Genomic DNA, 22,971 nt, shown 5'->3' with positions numbered 1-22,971 from the left:
AATTACTAAAATGTAAGTGTGACTTATTACTGAGAGGTTATAGAACTCAAAATGTATTATTAGTAGTAAAAACTGGTAACACACAACTTGGACAGGTAAGTGCCAATGCTTCTACTGCTCACTTTGTTCTGATTGCATCATTTCAAGACATAACTACTTTTTAGTCAGTCCTAGGCTGAGGGTTCAAACTCTAAGCTAATCAGGCAGGATGACTTGCCCATCTTTTTTTGAAAGTCTAGTCCCAAACGTTTATTTAGGAACATATAATGGTGTCCACTGCGTCTGCACCCAACCACTTTACATTACTAAATAAAATCACCAATAAAGAAATAAGGGCTTTGCACTGAAAGAAAATCAGAGAACCTCACTTCCTGCTCTCGAAATGTTAGTCAAAGCCAGTCCAACAGATACACAGTGACCACCAAACTCAGACCACCAGAGACAGCAGATGCCAGTGGCATGGGACTGTAACTGAAAAAAACTTAACTAAAACAGGCAGCAAAGGTAATACACACAATGCAAAAAGCAAGTTCTGTGATAAGTGAGTCCCAGGCCAGTTAGGGCTCTACACATAGTAACCAACAGTATGAAAAACAAAACAAAAGAAAATAGACATTCAGTACAAGCAACAGAGCACTGGCGCTGTGAACTCATCATGGGGCATCCCACTCAAGTGATGAGCCACTGCAATCTGTACAAATGGTGCTTCATGGTGATATTCAAGTGTAGCAACAAAACAGTAGTTTAACCTGGAAGTTACAGAGGTGTGGATTATTGTGGTGAGGTCTGCATGAGAGGCACTTGGGGCCACCAGAGCCACCTGGAAATCCAAAAGCAAGGATTACGGCGCATGATCTTTAGACTGCAAACTGTATTGAAAAAGCTACACTTGCCCTGTTCCTGGCTTCATCACTTTTGTCTCATGAGGTTGAACATAAATATTGATGAGACCAAATTAGCTTATCAGGCACTGGGATCAGCAAAAAGACCACAGTTGTGGATTTGATGACCAGGAGACGTGGTTTTGAGTGTCACCTGCATATTAGCGATGCTGCAAGTCAAAATGTTGGTGGTACGTACACATGGAACAGTAGTGGTGACAATTCAGAACTCCAGAGGGAAGCTTTTACAATGGAAGAGTCAATATTAATTAGCCCCTTTTTTAGTCTGTTAGGGTCTGATTTTTCATTCCTTATTTACTTTGAGCAGTACCTTACTCTGTGAGTAGTCTCAGTTAGTTAAAGTGAGTTATTACTTTGCATGAGGGTTTGGGGCCTCAGAGAGGAAAGATCAAATTCACAATTTCCAGCCATTCTTTCAAGCTTCCAAAAGCAAGTCAACAAAACCTTCTGGTCAATTATATCAACAGCTGCTAAAAGATCTAACAAAATCAACATGAAGCAGCAAAGAATCCTGTGGCACCTTATAGACTAACAGACGTTTTGCAGCATGAGCTTTCATGCTTGCATCCGTGCTTCGGCTTGCATCCGAAGAAGTGGGTATTCACCCACGAAAGCTCATGCTGCAAAACGTCTGTTAGTCTATAAGGTGCCACAGGATTCTTTGCTGCTTCTACAGAACCAGACTAACACGGCTACCCCTCTGATAAAAATCAACATGGACATCTTAACTGCATGCACGGTTAGGAAGTGACTCTACTAAACCCGTATCTAAAATCAGGGACAGGACCATCTACTTGTTCTCAGGCCAAGATGCAACTCTAGTTCCTTCACCGCCATCTCTTTGATTACCTTCTCCAAAACCAAGGAAGGTTAGCCTTTCAGTATATTGCTAATGAGAGATGAAATTTCAGGTCCATGGTTATGCTTCTAAGCCTTAAGAAAGAAGACAAAATATATCATTGGAAAACATATACAGGCTTCTGTTTCCAATGTACAGGTCTTCTTTTCTACAGGGACAACAAACTCAGTCTCGAAATCTCCTTAGGCAGTGGCCTTGATACTGCATTTGTATTTAATTCCGTACAATTGAGCTGGAAAAGTTTACATTCAATATTCAAATATTTGAACTGCCAGTTAATGGAATCAGTGTATGTGGCATTGGGAGCCCTTCCATAATAAAATAGACTATGTCAGTTTTAAAATTCTTCCACTTAGTTAAATGAATCCACTTGCCATTCTCAAGGTTTTTTATAAAGCTATTTGCTCAGGTGCCACATTCATCAAGAGAGAGGAATTAAACAAACATTAAGTGTAGATTAATCTTTGATATATAATTGACAACTATCATATTTCATTTAAACTTTTCAAACAATTTTTAAGGCTGTTTGGAAGTTTTAAAACAAAAAATGTTGAAAGCAGGAAATCATACCATCCATGAGGGTGCCAAAATGGATAACTTGCAAATATTCTGTCTCACGCATAAATCCTTTCAGTGGCGTGGCCCAACCTTCACTCAGGACTTGGACCCACTGTAGATCCAACTGAAAAAAATAATCAGATATTACTTGTATTACCAGATAATGCTTCAAAGATAGAACTGATGGCTAAAGAAATCTAAGAACAATCTTGTGCATAAGTGCTACCAGTTTCTTTAATATAGTACATTTATAAACACAACTTTCATTCAGAAGGATTCCCAAAGTGTTTTTTTTCTTTTTAAGATTGTTAAGCAGAAATCTTCACCTCCCTTACATCCCTGCACCTTAATTTGCTTCAATGATGTTGCTAACATTTGCACCCGTACTCCACTTGAAGTCACAAAAGGAATGGGTGCCATTTTGCAGAGACAAAACGCAGCCAATATAAGACACCAGGCTGAGCCCAGATGAAAATTTTGGCCACAGTGCTTACTGAAGTTTTATGTTGAACATAGGCCATAGCACAAACCCAGCAAATTGTACGGTCTGATAAAGACTATTCACAAATATTTGTCCACTGGTAAATTCTTTAAGATAATCTCTCAGTTATAGTTCAATATAAAAATAAGTCTTAATAGAGAGGGCTATTACAGACAATCAATTTTTCAATTTTATTTGAAAGACTATAAAAGTGTATTGGCTATAAATAATACTAATTGTGATTTTTAAACTTTTAGAGGATAAAATATATGCTGGTCTTTGAAAGTCTTATTTTGTAAGTCTAATTAACTGTGTTTTACTGCAATTATGTGACAATATAAAATTATATTTCTACGTATAATACATGCCTCCCAGGACATTTTACAATCTTTAGAAGATACAATTAAGACCGGAGTACAGTTACTGGAGATATACCAATCTCCTAGAACTGAAAGGGACCTCGAAAGGTCATCGAGTCCAGCCCCCTGCCTTCACTAGCAGGACCAGTTTTTGCCCCAGATCCCTAAGTGGCCCCCTCAAGGATTGAACTTACAACCCTGGGTTTTAGCAGGCCAATGCTCAAACCACTGAGCTATCCATAAGAATCATTTCTATAATGCTCATCAGAATAAACAACCTAAATCTGGATTTCAAAGTCTTCAATTCCATCTGACAAGGAGTCCTACAGTCAGGAGCAAGGCATCTAAACACTAATGATGCAACTTTAGTGGTACAGGATTTATTAATGTCAAAAAGAAAACATAACAAATGGAAAAATGTTGTGTAGATAGCACTGTATAATTTACATGTTGCTGTTGTGTTGCTTTTTCATTTGTTTTTAACTGGTAGTAACCCTTGAACCATTCACGTTTGTGTAGTATTAGGGCTTGCATTAATCATAGGACTTGCAGTAATCAGAAAGCAACAGAGTTCCACACACTTTGGAGATGTCTGTATTGTAACGTGTGTAGTACTTTGATAAAAGGGCTTATCAAGGTACTACACAATGCCATTTTCTTTATTCTCCCACCTTGGTAATCTCTAGAGTAGGCAGCATGTTAGCATCAGCTCGGGTCTGGTCAATCTTATTTTCAGGTACAAACAGTTCAAGAACATCCTCAATCACAGTTTTGGGAACAATGTTCTAAAAAGAAAAGAAATAAAGATCCTAGTTACCACACTAATTTTTAAACAAAATATACCAAAAGGCCAACATTAGAAAATATACTTTACAAACTGCAGGCATTTTTTGGTACAAAACTACCTACTTGTGCTTGTAGCAGCTCCACAACCTGCTGGATACATTCACTCACTGTAGCAATGTTCGTCTTCAACACTAGTTCAGGAGATTCTGGTTTCTCATACTCTGAATCAATCCCAGTGAATCCTACACACAATGAAACCCAAGCCAAATTTAGTGAATGTAATAGTGAGCAGCCTAGGGATCAATAAAATAGTTAGCTACTGCACAAATGGCAAGAAAACATTCTTTCATTCAGAGAACCCATGCTCGGAAATGGCTTTGAGACTTCCTGTTTGGTCTATCAATAATGGACTTGACAATAAGGTTATAGCAATATGATGCTCTATGTTACAGGAACAATCTTTATTTGCCCACCTATGGAGATGTGTTGCTGGCAACACTGCAAATACCAGATATACAGCCCTTAATGCCTGAGAGAGAAAAAAGGGATGTGTTTGTTATCAGAAAGCAAGGGGTAAAGAAGCCTAACAAGGAAGAAGGTAGTCTCCAAATAACAAGGGTCCATGAGCAATTGGTTAGTGGAGGAAGGGAATGTATTTGCCATTTCAAAAAAGGGAAAATTATTATGCCAACTTTTATACAGAAGCTTGTCAACATTAGCTTTACTTTTCAGGCCTTAAAGCAGTGTTGTTGCAGAAAAGATTCAGCTGTCTTGTGATACATAGTTGTAACTGGGTGGAAGACTAGCAAGCTGCATAGAGATGCACAACTCCTGTGTTGAATAATCTTCATGTCATATACCTGAATGATAGGGCAGTGTAAGTGTAACTGAGTCATACTAGCAGGTGGATCTTATTAGTTCAAATCAAGAAAGAAGAGATATTGGAGTATCTTTCTTTGGACAGAAATTTCCTAAAGGGAAAACTGTAGTAACAACGAAATTTAGGGAGAAAGCTAAGGCTGAGGTTTACATTCAGTTGTTATTTGAGAAAAATAGCATTAAAATCCAACGCCAGGAAGAGGTTAAGTTTGGAGCTTCTCCCTTACCCTGCACAGAAGGATTGAGTTAAAAAATAAAGTTAGAACGTTGAGACTTTAAAACTGTTCCAGATTAGTTTATCAGAATATTGCAGATTCCCAATCACACTAGCTATAATGTATCTTGTGTGACTTCACCCAGCTGTAAAATAACATAAGAATAAGTACATTGGTAAGTAAAGAATTTAAGGAAGTCTCTGGAACACATATTTCAGTGAAATATTTACCACTTTCTTCATTAAAAATAAAAAAGCACCTCTCCTAGCTCAATAGATTTCAATAGTTAAAGGATGTGTTCATATTTTTCTTCCAAAGTGTCATTATCAAATCTAGCAGGCAGGCTTGAATGGATTTAAATTTTCCAATTTTAAAATTTACAAAAGCACCTAAGTGACTCAGGAACCTAGGTCCCATTTTCAAAAGTGAGTTGGGCACTTAGAAGACTAAGTCCCATTCAGTTTAAAGAGACATACATGTGTAAGTGCCTGGGTAACTTCTGCAAATGGGACTTAGGTTAGTAAAGGCTAGATCCACAAAGGGATTTATGTGCCTAACTGCCACTTGAAGTGCCCAAGTCCAAATTTAGATCCCCCTAATCCCATGCTCTGCTGCTGCCAACCCTGTGAGCACCTACATTTCCACTAGTGAAGTCCCCATGGAGCCTAAGCATCTGCCCTTGGGCATGCACACAGCCACCTACATCCGGACACTCAGGTGGCTAGCTTATACCTAAACCTCAAAGAGATCCTCAGACTAGGTGTTTCCCCATCTCTGTCACCTGATCAGTTCTCACACAATGTGGTGGTGGTACTATTGTCCTGTTATATTCAATAGTACAGTTGTTAGAGCACTCATTCAGGACGTGGAAGACCCAGATTCATATCCTCCCTGTGCTTGATGTGGAGCAGCGATATGAACTCAAATCTCCCACCTCCCAGGTGAGTACTCTAACCACTGGGCTATAAGATATTCTGATTTGGGTTTCCCTCAGTCTTTCCTATTGAAGCTGTTCCACTATGTATAAATAATTAGTCATTGGCCAGAGAATGAATGAGAATGACTCAATAGCCAGTGGTGAATGCACTCAGCTGGGATGTGGGAGACCCATCTCCAAGTCCCTGATCCAATAATTGTTTAAACAAAGCAGAATAGCTTCAACAGGGGAGACAGAGAGGCTTGGTTCAAATCCCTACTCCACATCAAGCAGAGGGGGGATTTGAATCCAGGTTTCCCACATCCTAGATGAGTGCCTTAACCATTGGGCTATTTGGTATAGTAGAGCAGAACAGGTAGCACCAACATCATTTCCACAGCTGTGAATCCAAAACTGCTGGGAGGTGTTCCCTACAGCCTGGACTTAGGTGTCTGTGGCCATGTCTACACTGCTAGTGCTACAATGGCATAGTTATGGTGCTGTAGCTGTGCTGCTGTAGCACCATAGTATAGATGCTTTCTACAACAACAGAAGGATATTTTTCCATTGCTGTAGACAACCCACCACTCAGAGTGGTGGTAGCTAGGTTAACGGAAGCATTCTTCAGTTGACCTGGCTGCATCTACATTGGGGATCAGGTCAGCATAGCTGTGGTGCTCAGGGGTGTGAATTCTTCTCACTGTGGAGTGACACAACTATGTTGATCTAAATTTTAAGTGTAGACCAGGCCTAAGTCCCTTTGAAGTGTAGAGCTTAGGCCTCACCTCTCTCCTTGGCATTTCCTCCTAGCTAACTTAGGCAGCTCATTGTGCCGGCTTTTGTGGATGCCATTCTTAGGCGGCTAACTCTCCCCATGCATTGTATAGGGAGCCTCGGTGATTAACTCAGGACTCTGGGTGCTCCTAGGCAGCAGGGTGGCTAAACCTTAGGCACTGCAATGCTGAGTCTAAGTTCCTTTTGTGGATCTAGCCCCTAAGTCACTTTAACAGTTTTGAAATTGTTACTTATAAGAATAAGTTTCTGTGTAAGTGAATACTGCTAGCATTAATAATGTAAACGTGCACAAGGGATTTGCACCACTTAAGAGTGCAGAAATTAGTCTGTTTCTATGCCCCTTGTTTCCACCACCTTCCAACAGATGGCTGGATTTTTTTCCTTTTATTTAAAGAGGTAGCAACACTGGCTCTCAGCACTGTTCACTGTTGTTAATTATTATTATTATTATTTACTGTTGATGAGAAGAGAAAAGGGAGGCAGATAAAAAGAAGATATTGAGATATCATTAAACATAAACTGTTTACCACACCTTTGATTTCTCCAGCTCTTGCTTTTTTGTAAAGGCCTTTCACATCTCTGCTTTCACAAATATTTAGAGGAGCATCTACAAAGATTTCAAAGAAAGGAAGACCAGCCATTTCATGAATTTCCCTTGCGTTTTGACGATCCTGTAAGAAGCAAGGGGAGAAATCATAAGCAATTCCACAATTGAATTCTCAGTGGGGTGTTGCTAAATATTTTATCTAGCCACCAACACCTACCTAGAGTTGGATTTTTCTAACAGAAGGGTACAGGCCATATTCATCCATTGTAAAATGTTATGTATTTTAAATATATTCTTACTAAGAGTAAGAAGTTCCTTTTCACATAATGTTTAATAAAAATTACTAGTTTGATCTAGATTCAGCTTTTTAACAGCAGTTTAGAACATCTATCTTCACTTAGCAGGATGGCAGAATCTTTTATTTTGAATGACTATTTCTTAACTAATCCTTGCTATTAAAATTTTTTTTTATTGATAACCAACTGTATTGACCTGACATTAGCAGATTACTGTCATTATGAAGCAAACTAAATCACAAGTATAACAGCATATCAAAACTTCTTAGAACAGCGTATATCAGCGTAATTATACCACTATAAAGCCCTGTACGCTTCCTCCAGTTTTCTGTTTTTCAGGGAACTAGTGATTATGAATCTTTTGAGTGAAATTTTTACTTTTAACTATTTACACTTATTAACTGAAACCTAGTTTTCTACATATTTTTGAACATCAACGTGTCATGCCAGTTTGCATCCAAGCAATAGAGACCAAGGGAACTTATTTTATATACTTGTGATTTAAAAAAAAAAAAAAAAAAAAAGAATAGAGGGAAAAATAAAGTGAATGTGTGATGGGGTGAAACCATCAGAGGCTGGAAAGGGGTTAATAATTAAGTACAGGACAGATACAATATAAGTACAGAGTTAGCCGCTTCTCAGCCACAGGGGGCAGGATTGGGGGGCATCAGGTGATAACTTAATGGACATTCAGGCCGCATAAAAGGGAGAAGAGTTTAATCTGAAGGAGGAAACTAGAGGGAGCAGATAGGAAGGCAAGTTCCTGTGAAGAGCTGAAGTGCCAGAGACTACTGTGGACTGGAGGCCTCAGTAAGACTTTGGTGGGATCAAGAGTGTTTGATACCAGAGCTGAGGCAAGGCAGTGGAACCCCAGGGAAAGAGGGTGAGCACCAGACCCAGAAGACAGGTTGATTCTTGGGGACTTTACACTGTGACATCTGTTCTCCCAGAAAGGGTTCTCAGCTGGAGGGCTATGTGGTGTGCAGAGACAGATGGCCTGCAGGGAACACCAGAGAGAAACATCCCGGTGGCATCAGACCCTGAAATACGGGTTGTGGTGAGTACACTACATAATTGTTGTGTCTGAAATACAAGATATAAATTACACTCTTTAAAAGCGCCTCTTTTCCTGAAAATTCTTGTAATGAATTCTAGTAGTGAGAGAGCCAATGGACTCTCTGCAGAGACCCCATTTTGTCGAGTAAATATCAGAATATACTTAAATAGGTTTACCTTTGCAAAAGGAGAAATGAAACTAGTTATGCAAACAAGACCAGCATCGGCAAACAGTTTGGCAACCTCAGCAACACGGCGGATGTTTTCTTCTCGGTCATCAGTTGAGAAACCTAGGTTTTTGTTCAGACCATGCCGAATGTTATCCCCATCCAGAGAGTAGCAAGGCATGCCACGAGACAGCAGATATTCTTCCAGAGCAAAGCCAATGGTTGTTTTACCAGCACCAGAAAGACCTGTTAGTGAGGACAAGTAAGGCATACCAAGGTTCATCCGGAGTATTAAAAAAACAGAAAACTAAACAGTAATCCTAATTAATTACTGGTTACAAGTAATTAAACATTAGCTCCTAGATGAAAATCTAGACTAGAGAAAACAGATTACATATCTGAGGTAGATTAGAGGCATGAGACAGACAACAATAGCCATAGCAGAGCAGTTGCATACCTAGGCCCTGATAATCTTTTGTATTGAAGCCGAAGAATGGGATTTTTTGCAAGCAGACTAATTCCATGAGGAAATCCTCATGGAAACTCTCTCACATCTCTCTCAGGGGAGAACACAGGGTTTGGGCCCCTCTTTTCTCCTGTGAAACAGATGCACTCAAACCTGGCAAATCCCAGGGGATATGTAGGAGGCCAGGCCGTCACGTGGAGACCCCTGTACCCTCGCTGGGCTGTGATAGTTGGTGATATACAGGGCCTGGGAGCCTATTGTCTTCTGAAAAATCAAAGTACCGAGCTCATACCCCCATTACTGGCCATACCTCGTGTCCCAGTCCCCCTGCATGGACCTTAGACTGCACAAAGAGCAGTCCATGAGGTCTACGTTGGAGGAAAGACAGTTCTGTGGAGGCATCCAACCTCCTTTTCTTTGCAGGAGGGTTCAGATCCATGCACTGGAGACTGCTCTGAGAACAGAGTCAGGACAGGAGGGCTAGCTAGGGATAGGAGCACTTCAATTTACGTAAGACAACAGAGTCAGTCACTAACTGATAATCTAGGAAAGTTATCTAGAAACCCTCAAATGTACTTCCATTATTGCCTAACCCTTTAAAAATTAAAATAATAGAAAGTTTTGGTAAGATCCCTGTATATTTCAAAGAAGAAACATCACCAAATGAAATTAAAACGCTTCACATACAGTACATATAAATTATATATGAAAGGGAATAAACAGCACTGGATGACTTTCAGCTTCAGGAATCACCTTAAATTGATTTAGTCTTTCACGTAAATGATTGGTATTCAGTAACTTTTTAAAAACTAAACTCTTTTTAATAGAATGGTCAGTACACAAGCTGATATGAACATACGATAAAGCGGTTCTCCAAACATTATGGAATGTGTGTTTTCCCATATTCCAGCTGCCAAACAAAATATACGAAGAGTTACCAAGCAAACAAACATGATAAACGATTAAAAGTAGTAAGAGAATTGTGTAAACATAAAACTGGAACAGCATAGAGTACAGTTGTGACTTACCCTAACCTGGGAGGGTAAGGGGGGAGGGATAGCTCAGTGGTTTGAGCATTGGCCTGCTAAACCCAGGGTTGTGAGTTCAATCCTTGAGGAAGCCACTTAGGGATCTGGGGCAAAAATTGGTCCTGCTAGTGAAGGCAGGGGGCTGGACTCAATGACCTTTCGAGGTCCCTTCCAGTTCTAGGAGATTGGTATATCTCCAATTATTACCTTTATTACCCCTGGAGAGGAAAAAACTGGAAGAAAGGGGGAAAAGTAATCCCTTCCCCAAAGTTTCATGAAACAAATACAATGTGACTCACGTTGTAAGCATTATTTATTCTCTCTACATACAAAGCCCATTCTATTATATCATATAGCAGGATATTTTAAATCCCAGGAAACTCTTTTTATTTCATCTGTGTATCCAGGTCAGAAGAGTTTCCTAGGTCCCATTAGTATCAGTTTATGCAGGTCAAGTTAAAATAGACCTCATTACACCTTGCACTAAACTCTACTTGGATTACTGACATACATAAATGAATTTTAAATTATACTCATTCAGCACCAGTGAGCAACACATTTCACACATCCATTTGCAGTCTCAATAAGGCTTAAAATACCTGTTAGCCACACTGTGCAGCCTCGAAATCCACCTCTTGTACCCACAACTTGGCCTCTTTTGCTCCTGCTGACATGATGAGCTTGATATACAACATTAGTGGCTCTTTGGATATTCTACACCCAAACAAAAACAAAAACAAAAGTTTATTGTTTCATACTAAAGAATAGAAAAATCCAAAGGGAATTGGCAAGAGGAGAAAATTCAAATGCAGAATATTCAAGATGAAAAAGGAGGTTATTTACAGTAAAGCACAAAGGAAGTATGTTTGCAGCGCTACCTGTTTCTGAATAAATAGTGGACAGCTTTACATGGAACTCAGGCAACTGTTCAAAAAGGGGGACAAATAACCGAATAAGATGTGTCTTCGGTTTCAGATGGACTTAATTCATTTCACTTGTTTTTCTAAGATCCCTAATTCAATTTTTCTTTAAGTTGCTTTTTATCTTTGATCCCCTCATTTTGAGCCTGTCATACTAGTGCATTGTTATATGTTGCCACTGACTATGAGTGCAGCAGGAATTTCCTGTTAAAGCTGATCTGAAATTTAATCTGCATACGGATTGTTGTAGATAGGGTGCCCTGAAGTGGCTGACTTGCCCTCAGGCACATGCACTGCATAAAAAAGGAAATGTGGATGCAAACTACACACTCACCATGTTTTCTGTCTTATTTCTCAAATTCTGTGCATGTGTAAAGCACAATTGTAATTGTTTACATAGTGTAAACCAGGGAGTCTCAAACTGTGGGTCGTGACCCCGTTTTAATGGGGTCGCCAAGGACTGCCATTAGCCTTGCTGGGGCCCAGGGCCAAAGCCCAAGCCCCACTGCCTGGGGCCAAAGCCCAAGGGCTTCAGCCCCGAGAGTGTGTGGGGGCTCAGGTTACAGGCCCCCCACCTGGGGCTGAAGCCCTTGGGATTTGGATTTGGCTCCCCTGCCAAGAGCAGAGGGTCTCTGGCTTTGACCCTGACCTCCCCCGTTCCCCCCCTCAGAGTGGCAGGGCAATTTTTTGCTGTCAGAAGGGGGTAGCGGTGCAATGAAGTTTGAGAACCCCTCATGTGAACATTTAAAGCTGTCAATTTACTGGAGATGAGTGTTAAACTTAAACTGACAGCTTAAACTGCTAACACTTATCTCCAGTAAATTGACTGCTTCAATGGTTTACATTATGTAAACAATTAAAATAATACTTTATTGTGCTAAGGTCAAAGGATAGAATCCTCCTCATTCTGTCCCTAGAGCACTAGGGGAGCCGCTGCTTTGGCCAGTGTCTCTGCATAATTCTGAAACCACTGGCCATGCTTTAACCCCCTTTTCCCACTGTCAAGAGTCAGAGTTCTCCTGCTCAGCCTCTCCATACTGCACTCACTTTACCATGGAATATCAGTGGCTGTGTTGCATTTAGGATCTTCTGTGCTCAGAGGGTAGGATGGGGCGGGTTTTACTTTGAACAGCAATGTTCATTTTTGCGTAAATCACATTTATACTTAAATTGTAGTTTGGAAATATTCATACATTCAAATTGTGGCTAAAGTGCAGAAGCATTTCACTTCACATCACCCATTCTCTCTCTCTCTCTCTCTCTCTCTCACACACACACACACACGCCTTTTCCTGGCAGTGATTATAGGCTGGTACCACTGCCTATTATTAAAGTTGCTTGACATTTCCTATTATAAGAACCTGTTTTTGGTTACATATAACTTTGCCAAACTAACCATTTAGGCTCAGATTTTCCATGCATAGGAACCAGTGGAGTGGAGGGGAAGAAGGTTAGAGGGAGGGTAGCCAGCTCTGATGAGGAACAGGTATGGGGGAAGAACCTGGAGCAGCTGGATAAGGAGACTAGGATGAAGCTGGGGCGGAGGGGTGAAGATTGGACAAAGAGCTTGGGGATGGAAACTGGGATTGCAAGCAAGTGGGGATGACGTGTGTGTGTGAGTGTGAGTGTGAGTGTGTGTGTGAGAGAGAGAGAGACTGGAGCTCAGGAGGGGGTCAGGGTCAGATTGGAGAGGAGCCAGGAGGAAGGGAGAGGGATACTGGAACTAGAACTAGAAGGTAACAAGACTGGGGACAAAGTGGCAGGGGGAGGGGGAAGGAAGAGTGGTAATGAAATGGGAATTGGGACTAAGGGAGGGAGACAGAGATTTGGATGGGGAATCCAGAGTGGGGAGACTAGGACTTGTTGGGCAAGCACTGGGACTAGGATGAGAGCCCTGAGGAGAAAAAATAGTATCTGATCATGTACTCATAGATTGTATCACAATCAGTGGTGAGCTGGAGCAGGTTCCCACAGGTTCTCAAGAACTGGTTGCTAAAATTAGACCTCCGTGGAGAACCAGTTGTTAAAGGGCCAGGGGGTGGGCAAAGAACTCTGGTCCATGGGTCGGACCATCCTGTTGCTCCCAGGATTCCCAGCTGGGGAGGCTGAGGCTCCCCCGGCCCTTCCCCCGCTTCCCCCCAGCTGCAGCGTGGCCAGCCGCCGGCATCAGATGGGCAGCTCAGCTGAGCTCTGGAGTCATCCTGCTGCCACTTTTTGAATGGCCCAGCAAGGTGTGTGTGTGGGGGGGGGGGGGGCTGCTGCAAGCTCCAGGGCTGGCCATAGGGGAGGGGGTAAGTGGGGCAATTGGCCCAGGCCCTGCAGGGCCCCCCAGCCCCACAAGGATGTCTCCCCCGGCCCCCCCCTTAAAACAGAACTTTTTATAGGGAACCGGTTGTTAAGATTTTGGCAGCTCATCACTGATCACAATGCATAGGTACCAGCAGAGGAGAGGGGAAATTAAAGTCGTATCGGCATCCTTCATTCTGGCATTTTCTAACATTTGAGTGCTTGACTTTGCAACCTTAATAATAGTCTTTTGACATAGTTTGTGTGTGTGTAATATATGCCTCTCCCACTAAATAGGGCTCTGGATTCCAGAACCTCTCTCCTAATTTAACAGTGCAGTACTTTCTGTCCATATACTATCTTTCAACCAAAAACCAGAGGCTATGTTGCAGCCATTATAGAAACTAAGCCTTTGTTTATCCCCCATATAAACTTGATTTGTTGCTGTTCTATTAATTGGCTCACAGTAAACTAACAGATTTGAGACAACTGTCTGGATACCACTGAGCTTTGCCTTCTCACAAGGGTTGGTTTCCTACTGATCCAGCTGAAGAAATAGCTTCAAGAGCCTGATAGGAAAAAAAGTACAAATATTTTCTGCCCAAACAAATTCTGCACGATAGCTGGGTTTACGAGATATACACATATGGTATATGAACTATCATGGGTTCTTAAACTTTGCAATGACATTCCACCCCATGCTATACAAATATTTACTCTTCTCCTGATGTTAGAGAAGGAAGTAATAATATTTCACTTGCCCCAGAAAAATTGTAAGAGAAGACAAAAGAACAAGGAATGGGAGAGAGAATAAAATGGGAAGAGTATTTTAAACATATTGGCAAGACAGCCTGTATATTGTTCCTGCTTGTTAGGTCATTAACATTCTTAGCACTCAGCAAACAAATAAGCATCTATTGAAAAAAATCAATATTTACTCAACTACGGAGGTTTTGGCTTCTGTAGAATTTTAATTGAAAAATTATGCACGCTACCCTGTTCTTGCTATTGCCTTCCACTGAAGAGGTGAGTCTTTCCAGAGAGATCACCCTCACGGAGAAACACTTACTGTATTCCAAGTTTCATGCTAATTTTAAAAGTATTGATCTAAATTTTCAAAAACTGGGCTCTATTTCTGTGTCTAAAAACCGTGGCTGCAAGTTTGCACTCTCAGTTACTTATGGAAACCTAGATCTCCAGGTACCTGATTTTCATGTACTATTATGTACCTAAGTATCCAAGTGACAATAATGCACTTTTGAGTGTATATGCAATTGTGAATCTAAAAATGCCCCAAGTTTATTTGCAGCCTCACATAGGGTGGCCCAAGGTAAGCAGAACTGAAAATCAGGCCCAATTATAAAAAAAAAATTGTCCAGATTTACAAGAAGTAATAAATTCCCATTCTTGCATCCATGTCACCATTTCATGTCTTGATGGGAAATCCCAAAGCTAAAAAGTTTTGAGGGCTCCTGTCTCAACCACAACAGGTGATACATTCTATCCCTTCTGGGAATCCACAGTCTCTACTGCCTCAACTCCCACTTCCCATTTTAACTGCTGCTGCTGGCAGAGTGGTTCTCAGGGACTGACTCAGCAATCATTTCATTGGTTAGGATCAGTTCTTTTTCAGTTTTTTCTCTTTGTTGCTACTACCCAGGCTAAATACATTTGCCATTTTTTAAAGCAGTTCTTTGCTGCTACTATGTCCCCATGGTAGGGACAAACGAGCAAGCACCACCATCTGACAAGAACCAATTTCTGGCCAATTAAATGTGCTGGTTCCCACTACATTGACACACATTAGTTGCTCCAAAATAAGGCCCTCACCTAGCATCATCTCCTGGAACACAGGTAACAGTTCAGCATAGCTGTGGGTACAGAGGCGCCAGTGAAGAAAATCATTCAGTTATGGATGAGTCTATTCTGAGCTTTTTAGCTGGGCAGGTGAGGCAGCATTTGAAACAGACAGTGTTGCCAACTCTTGCAATTTTATCATGAGTCTCATAATATGATGTATTTTTCTTAAAGCCCAAACTCCTATTATCATGCAATTATGTGAGAACCTCAGCTTTCATTTAAAAAGAAAGTTAATTTCTAGCCCTCAGAGTTGAGGAGGAAAGCATAAAGATGTGACTGATCCGAGTGTACCCCAAAAGCCCAAAAACCAGAAGTAAAAAAAAATTATAATCTTTATTTTAAAAGATCTTGTGATTTCTAAGCCAACCTTGTGATTTTTGTCATCCTGACTCATGATTTTTAAACACCTGGGATTGGCAAAGATTGGCAATTGTCTCATGATTTTAGCACAAGTCTCATAAAAGTTAGTTTTTTCTTTAGAGATCCAGCTGCTGGAGTCATGTGAATGCATGAGAATCTCAGGTTTTCATTTTTCTAAACCCATTCTTAGCCCTCATGTTTGAGGAGAAAAGCTTGAAAACGTGACCTGAGTGTAATTAAGGCTCAACAACCAGAAGGAAAATATAAGAAGTCACAATGTATTTTTTAAAATCCTGGTTTTAAATCCAATCTCAAGATTTTTTGGGGGCCTTACTTGTGAATATATATATATATATAAACAAACATTTGGCGGTACTGAGAATGATTCATAGCAGTGCAATTTTGGTCATCCCTTAGTTTCAGGCTGCAGCATTTGAGCAAGTGCTAAATGGACACGGGATCAAGGTATCCAAGAGAGAAGTCTGTCAGAATTAACAACTATTACCAAAGATGAAAAGCAGTATTTATGATGTACTATGATTTAGCATAATTTAAAAATACAGAATCAAACTGCTAATGACTATCCCTACAGAGCACAGAGATCCTCAGTCAGTGTCCAAAGTCACCTCCTTTCCAAGGTTTGGCTTTACTGGTAACACGAAAAACCAACAAACAATAAAACTCCAGAACATAAACCTCTGCTGATGCTTCCTCCTCAACCCAGGGTGTTAGTATGGTTTCCTTTCAGGACCTCCTCCATTCTAGAACCCTGGTTTTCTCTTACTCAAAAAGAAATTTTCCCACAACCTGCACATTCTCTCTGCAGCTAACTGTACTTCGCAACAAAGCCTAGGGTGATTCAATGGAAAAACCCTTCACTCCTATACAGTCTCTTATAGGCTACATCTACACTTGGAGCTGGCTGCGATTCCTAGCTCGCATAGACAGACTTATGCTAGCATCCTAAAAATAGTAGTGTAGCCATGTCAGCTCAGGCAGTGGCACAGGTTAGCCACCTCAAGTACAACCCCCCCAAAAACTCTGTGGCAGCTAGCCTCTGGTGCCACTGCTCATGTTACTGCTACTACCCTATTTTTAACATTCTCAGATGAGAGCTATCACATGCATGTGCATGAACAGGGAATCACACACAGATGTAGCCCTACTCTGCCAACTTGTTACACACCTAGACTTCAAACACTCCTACACCAAAACCAGAGTGCCAATATTGTGAGGGATTGTTTGCAGACTGAAGGACACACGACAGATGGTTTTCACAGGAAAGTTAAGTGAGGGAAAAATATGTTGAATATATTTGGAAAATAGAATATGTTCTTCAGAATTTTGTACCACTCTTTAGTAGCAGCTTGTCTGTTGAAAAACTATTTTATAAAATAGTTTTTCAACATGTTAATCTGGTGGAACTATCCTGCTCGAGACAAACCTTGTTGTGACTATACTTCACAAAGGCTCAAGAATTAAAGTAGGTTCCTGGACATCTTATAGAAGTAACAACAAAAAATAGGGAAAATTGCTTGTTGGTCAGCTATTAATCTCTACTGCATACTCATCAAACAGCATTTTTTCGCTCCAGAAGATTCTCTGAGAACTGTGTACCCAAAGCACCACAAAATGTACTTGGAAAATCCTGCAGTCCATTTACAGTTCCATAGCCTGCAGGAAATTCCAGCCTGAGACCAAAATCCTGTTTGACTTTGTCTTGCATATTTTTTGTTCATCTTTAGCTGACTCATTCTTAAAGAGAAAAAAAACTTTTAGAAACTGTATTATGAGTTGAGAGAATTCAAAACCTCCCCCTGATGTCCCCCATGGTAATCCCTCCCTCTGGAGTTTCAACACACACAGGTTAAAATTCTTGCTGTCAAACATAACGGAAGATAAATACAGCAGAAGTACATTAAAGCAATACAAAACTTTTTCTAGCTGGGTAGATTGAGAGGACATGACAAGACAGACTGTTCACCATGAAATACTGATTTAATCCAGAATGATTCATCATCTTAAAACTGGTTTGGGAAGTCAGATCTGAAACATTAACAACCAGAGTGAAACCAAGAATGTCATCACCAGAAGTCAAACATTGACATCTTGAGAACAAATCTTTGAAAAGATTCTAAACCCAAATTTTTAGCAACAAAAAGTGAACATTATGACAAAAGAATGTTTCTTGACACTTATGTTTCAGTCAGTGGTGCAGCTTGGGGTAGGGGGATGGGACTGGGAGAGATAATTTAATGAGAATATAAGCTATTTTAAAAACACTTTCATTTCTAGCTCTTAAAATGGCCAAGTAAACCTTTTAAATGTGACTTGGATGTAACCTATGTAGTGCAGGCTGAGTCTGAGATAGAAAGTCCAAAACAATAACTGTAGGAAAGGCATGAACTTCCAACCATCATCTCAAAGCAGTGTTAACTCTGAACTCTAACTACTGCAGGAGGACAATTTAATGTCAGTGTTGTAAAATATTTATTTCACCATCTAGATAGTGGAGGCAGGATTTAGGACCTGAGCCTCTCACTTCAAATCCCAGGAGGCCTGAGCTCAAGGAGCCAATTTTGGGACCTGAAGACACACACGGCCTATTTAGGCCTTTGCTTGAATTAAACAATTTTACCACGGTTGCATAATGTTGCAAACAACTGAGTTAGATAACACAATGCTGCCTATGACTGAGTAGTCAGTGTAGATCAGGACAAACTGTGTTCAACACTGGGTCAGTTATCTCTAATTCATCCTGTTCCAGTAACGTCCAAACATGTCAAAACTTTCTTGTGCAGACATTGACTAACTTGAATACATTTGAAGAAGGCAATAAAAAAGCTGGCAAGTGCTACCTCCAACTTCACATCTCTGGATAACACCTTTGCAGGCAGAACATGGAATGGAAACAACAATGCTCACTCTGACGAATTAGATCCTCCTGATCATGGATATCTATTCTCATACAACTAGATCTGTCCATGATGCTATCGATCATAATCTAATCTCAAAGATGCAACAGGGATTAATGGAAAAGAACAGATGGTTCCAATCTTTTTAAGAGAGACAAGATGGGTGAGACAATGCCTTTTACTGGATCAACTCCTGTTGGTGAAAGAGACAAGCTTTTGAGTTTGCACAGAGCTCTTCTTCAGGTCAGGGAAACTAGAGCCGTCACAGCTAAATACAAGGTGGAAAAGATCATTTAGTGTAACTAGTTAACACATACTTCAAGCGACCATTCAAGGTGAAGTGGTCTGTTAACACCTTGCCAGTCATAGGCAGAAAAAGTGGGGGCGAGGGGAAGTAGCTGGAGGGGGTTGTTAGTGGGTTATAAATGATTGTAATAAGCCACAAATCCAGTCTCTATTCAGTCCATGATTTTTAATGTCTAGCAAAGTTATAAATGTAAGCTCCCAGGCTTGTCTTCTGAAAGCGTTGTGCAGGTTTCTTTGAGGATGAGGACTGAGAGGTCAAATATAGAGGGATCATTTTGTGAAAAGTGTTCACCTACAGTGATGTGGTATTTTTGTCTTTTAGCATTTTCCTGTGTGAGTTTATGCAAGAGTAAAGTGGTTGTCTGGTTTCACTCACATAGTTGTCATTGGGGAATTTAGTGCAGTGGATGAAGTACATCGCATGTTGTGATAGACATATGTAGGACCCACGGATCTTGAAAGGTGTGTTGTGTGGGGTGTTCATCATTGCAGCAGTGGAGAGATGTCTGCCGCTTTGGATCTGTTATTCTGGCAGGATCTAGTGTCGCTTTGAGTTGGTGTGTCCTGGTGTGTGGGGACCTTGCTTCTGATGATGAGTTTGGAGAGGTTGGGGGTGTTGAAGGCCAGAAGAGAGGGCTGAGGAAAGATTTCTTCTAGGATGGGGTCCCCATCAAGTATGGGCTGTAGTTGTTTGATGATACCCTGTATAGGTTCCAGTGTGGGGTGGTAGGTGACAACTAAGGGTGTGCGGTCGGAAAATATTTTATTTCTGTTTTTGAAGCGGGTTCTCTCACAGGGTAGCCTGTTCCATGATGCGATCTACTTCTCTGGTGGAGTGTCCTTGTTTGACGAAGGCGGTTTTGAGTGTGTTATGGTGTATACCCTGGACTTTCTCCTCAGAGCATATTCTATGGTACCTGACTGCCTGGTTGTAGATAACAGATTTCTTGGTATATTTGGGATGGTTACTGGATCTATGAAAGTAGGTGTGATGATCTGTGGATTTCTTGAATATAATTTTGTGCAGGGTCCCATTGCTGAACCTGATCATGGTGTTCAGGAAGTTGATGCTGGTGTGGGAGTGTTCTGGACAGAGTTTAATGAATGGTTGGTGGTTACTGAAGTTGTGGTGGAAATCTATGAGAAAGTATAAGTCGTTTGTCCAGAGGATGAAAGTATCATTGATGTATCTCAGGTATATCATTGGTTTCATGGTGTGTTTGTTTGCAGAGTGCCAATAGGTAAATTCTCTTTTGCTACCAAACTACTTACTTGGGGAGACCCATAAGGCTCCATTTTCTCTCCTCATTCTATTTAACATTTACATGAAGCCACTGGCGGAAACTGTATGTCGAAGTTTCAAATGTCTGTGGGCTTAGATTTTAAAAGTAAACTTGTTAGTTTGCCAGTTGAGAATTGGCTGGTTTCAGACTGATTATTTTGAGTCTTTTTTCTTAACTCATGTCCCCAAAATAAACTGTCATCTCTTCTTAACTAAATAGTTAAAAGAGCCAAAAAAACCACTCCCATGAATGTTCCAATATCCACATACTGCTAAGGATAACTTCTACTTGGCATATGAGATGGGCAAATGGAATAATTGTCAGTTAAGAGTAGAAAATTAATACACCTACAATATCTGAGAACCTTTGAACAAGTCTTCTGATATTTATTGAGAGTTGACCTAATGCATGAACAACTAAGAAAATGCACTAGCTGCGTTGCAAGGCAGCCTGGACCTGGAACCTTATCACTGGTCTGAAGCATTAGATGCACAATTCGTCTTTCATAAACTAATCTGCACAGGGCCTACTTCTGCCTTCCTTAATCACATTGAATAGTACCTTACTTCATGAGAAGTCTCATCTCAAAGAAAGATACTGCTTGATGTGAGTCGGAGTGTCAGAAATAACTGGGCTCACAGTGAGCCCACCTCTCTCTGTCCGCCATCCCCATCGCAAAATCCTAGATCCAATACTGTTTAGTTACCTAAAAAACACAAGTGTTTCCGTGGAAAAAATCCTTTTCATTTTGGGAGGAAAATATTTGGAATTAGAATACAGTTTTTTTCATTAGTTTAGAGAGACATAGTACATTTAAAAAAACCAAAACCTAACAGTTCTATAATTTCCCTCATTCCTGCCCCCACCCCCGCATATCTCAGCATATTATATCTGGCTCATGTGCAGGGCCTGGAAAGGAGCCAGACAGTAAGTACCACAATAGTGGCAGTCTAAAAAAAAAAATCTATTCCAAATAGGCTCTCTCGCATGAAAATATATTACACAGCTGTCCCAGAACTAGGCCAGCAGAGAAATATTCTTTGCAGCATAATATTAACACCACATTAGTTGTGCATCTCTCTCAGGGAAGAAAAGAATCAAACTTGTAAGAATACATTTAACACATGAGTGGTAATTGGTAATGCATACAATTGTGAGCAAACTGAAAGGCAAATTTTCCAGTGCAAACACTGACTGTGTGGCTTTTTTGTTAGACAAGCAAAACTACATTTTAAGGTCTCAATCCTGCAAAGACCTATATTCATGCTTAACTTTGTGCACAATATGTAGCCCCACTGACTTCAGTGGGTCTACTCACAGTGCACACAGTCAAGTATGTGTGAGAGCTACTGAGAATGCATAAAGATATGCATATGTATTAGTCTTTGCAGGATCTGGGCCTAATTTTGCAATGTTATTCAAAAGCAAACTGATAAAGCACAATGGACGGGATATTGCAGACAGAGCCTGATCCAACTCCGATTGGAGATAAAGACAATATTTCCACTGACTTCAATGGGAGCTGGATTAAGCCCATAATGATTCATTTCCTTTAATTTGTGGACATTTGAAATTGACATTAATCTTTAGTAGAATCTTTAATAGAAATACAGAAAGCCTACAGAATCAGACCCACAGTGGATTCTCCCCATTGGAGAAAGATGCATTTTTATTCATAAATGTTCAGGCAGAAAAGCATCTTTCCTTTAAGGGTTATTTAATAAGATGATGACTTTTTTTTCCCCCAATTAAGCACTTTACATTTGCCTCCTTTCCACATTTCAGTCTTAAACTTTCAAGAAAAAAAAAAGCTTTTAAAACAGTTTGAGCAAATCAGTATTAATTGACAAATAATAAAAACAGCCCATTTAATTAGATAAGGCCATGATTTCAGCAAAAGTAATGGATGGAGTTCCAGCTGGGGTGGTTTAGCCCCAAACCCTGTAAAGATTTAAACACATACTTACCTTTAAGTATGAGAATTTCCCCACTAAAGCCAGCGAGACTGTTCTCATGCTTAAAGTTAATGTACTGTACATGCTTAATCTTCGCAGAACTGGAGCCTAACTTTGCAAATACAGTTACATTTTTGTTGCATTTTTTTCACAGGGTTTCTATTAGAAATATTCTTTTCAAAATACTGCAGAATTTCACATCTTAACCCACAACCAATTTTTTAACATTGGAACATTTTAAACATTTTAACATGCGAAAGATCTTTTTAAAATAGATTTTGGCCTGAATCCTGCTCCCACTGAAGTCAGTCAGTGGGAGTTTTAGTGCTCAGGTTTTAATGAAATGCTGAAGTACACTGAAAATTTTTCTTTTAAACTGCAAAACAAATTAATTTTGCCACCAATTCTCCATCTTATGCTCATACAAATATTCCTTAGTCACATGATTAGTCCCAGTGACGTAAACTGGACTACTATGTGAGTGTTTGCAGATTTCAGCCCTTACTTTGTTGAAAACTTTGGAAAATATAATAGTGTTTTAAACAATCTATTTTAGCATTTCAATCAGAATCTGAAATTTTGTATAATTTCTCAACAACTATGTCTAAAAAATATAACTTTCCTTTTGAGACAAAGCACTACTGAACTCAATACCCTTATAGGTATTTTTATAAGTATCACAACATCATAAGGAAAAACATTACAATAACATTAGAAACAATTTTAAACATTTATAGCTAAAAGGAAACTAAACATAAAAATATATTAAGAAACTA

At 40.1% G+C, this 22,971-nt stretch overlaps 1 protein-coding gene across 2 annotated transcripts in view; it reads right to left on the bottom strand.

The window, feature by feature from the left end:
- Positions 1-22,971, bottom strand: part of PAPSS2 (3'-phosphoadenosine 5'-phosphosulfate synthase 2) — a 63,213-nt gene that overhangs the window by 19,274 nt on the left and 20,968 nt on the right. For both annotated transcript variants that reach the window (XM_045023001.1, XM_045023002.1), the window contains exons 2-7: positions 10,910-11,024; positions 8,827-9,062; positions 7,283-7,421; positions 4,069-4,187; positions 3,831-3,944; positions 2,332-2,443 (exon numbers count right to left, since the gene is read on the bottom strand). In XM_045023001.1, coding sequence (XP_044878936.1) covers positions 2,332-2,443; positions 3,831-3,944; positions 4,069-4,187; positions 7,283-7,421; positions 8,827-9,062; positions 10,910-11,024 — 835 coding nt within the window. The remainder of the gene's footprint in view (positions 1-2,331; positions 2,444-3,830; positions 3,945-4,068; positions 4,188-7,282; positions 7,422-8,826; positions 9,063-10,909; positions 11,025-22,971) is intronic.

This window comes from Mauremys mutica, chromosome 7 (assembly GCF_020497125.1).
Source record: "Mauremys mutica isolate MM-2020 ecotype Southern chromosome 7, ASM2049712v1, whole genome shotgun sequence".
NCBI classification, from domain to species: domain Eukaryota; kingdom Metazoa; phylum Chordata; order Testudines; family Geoemydidae; genus Mauremys; species Mauremys mutica.
This window is presented reverse-complemented; position numbering and strand designations above follow the sequence as displayed.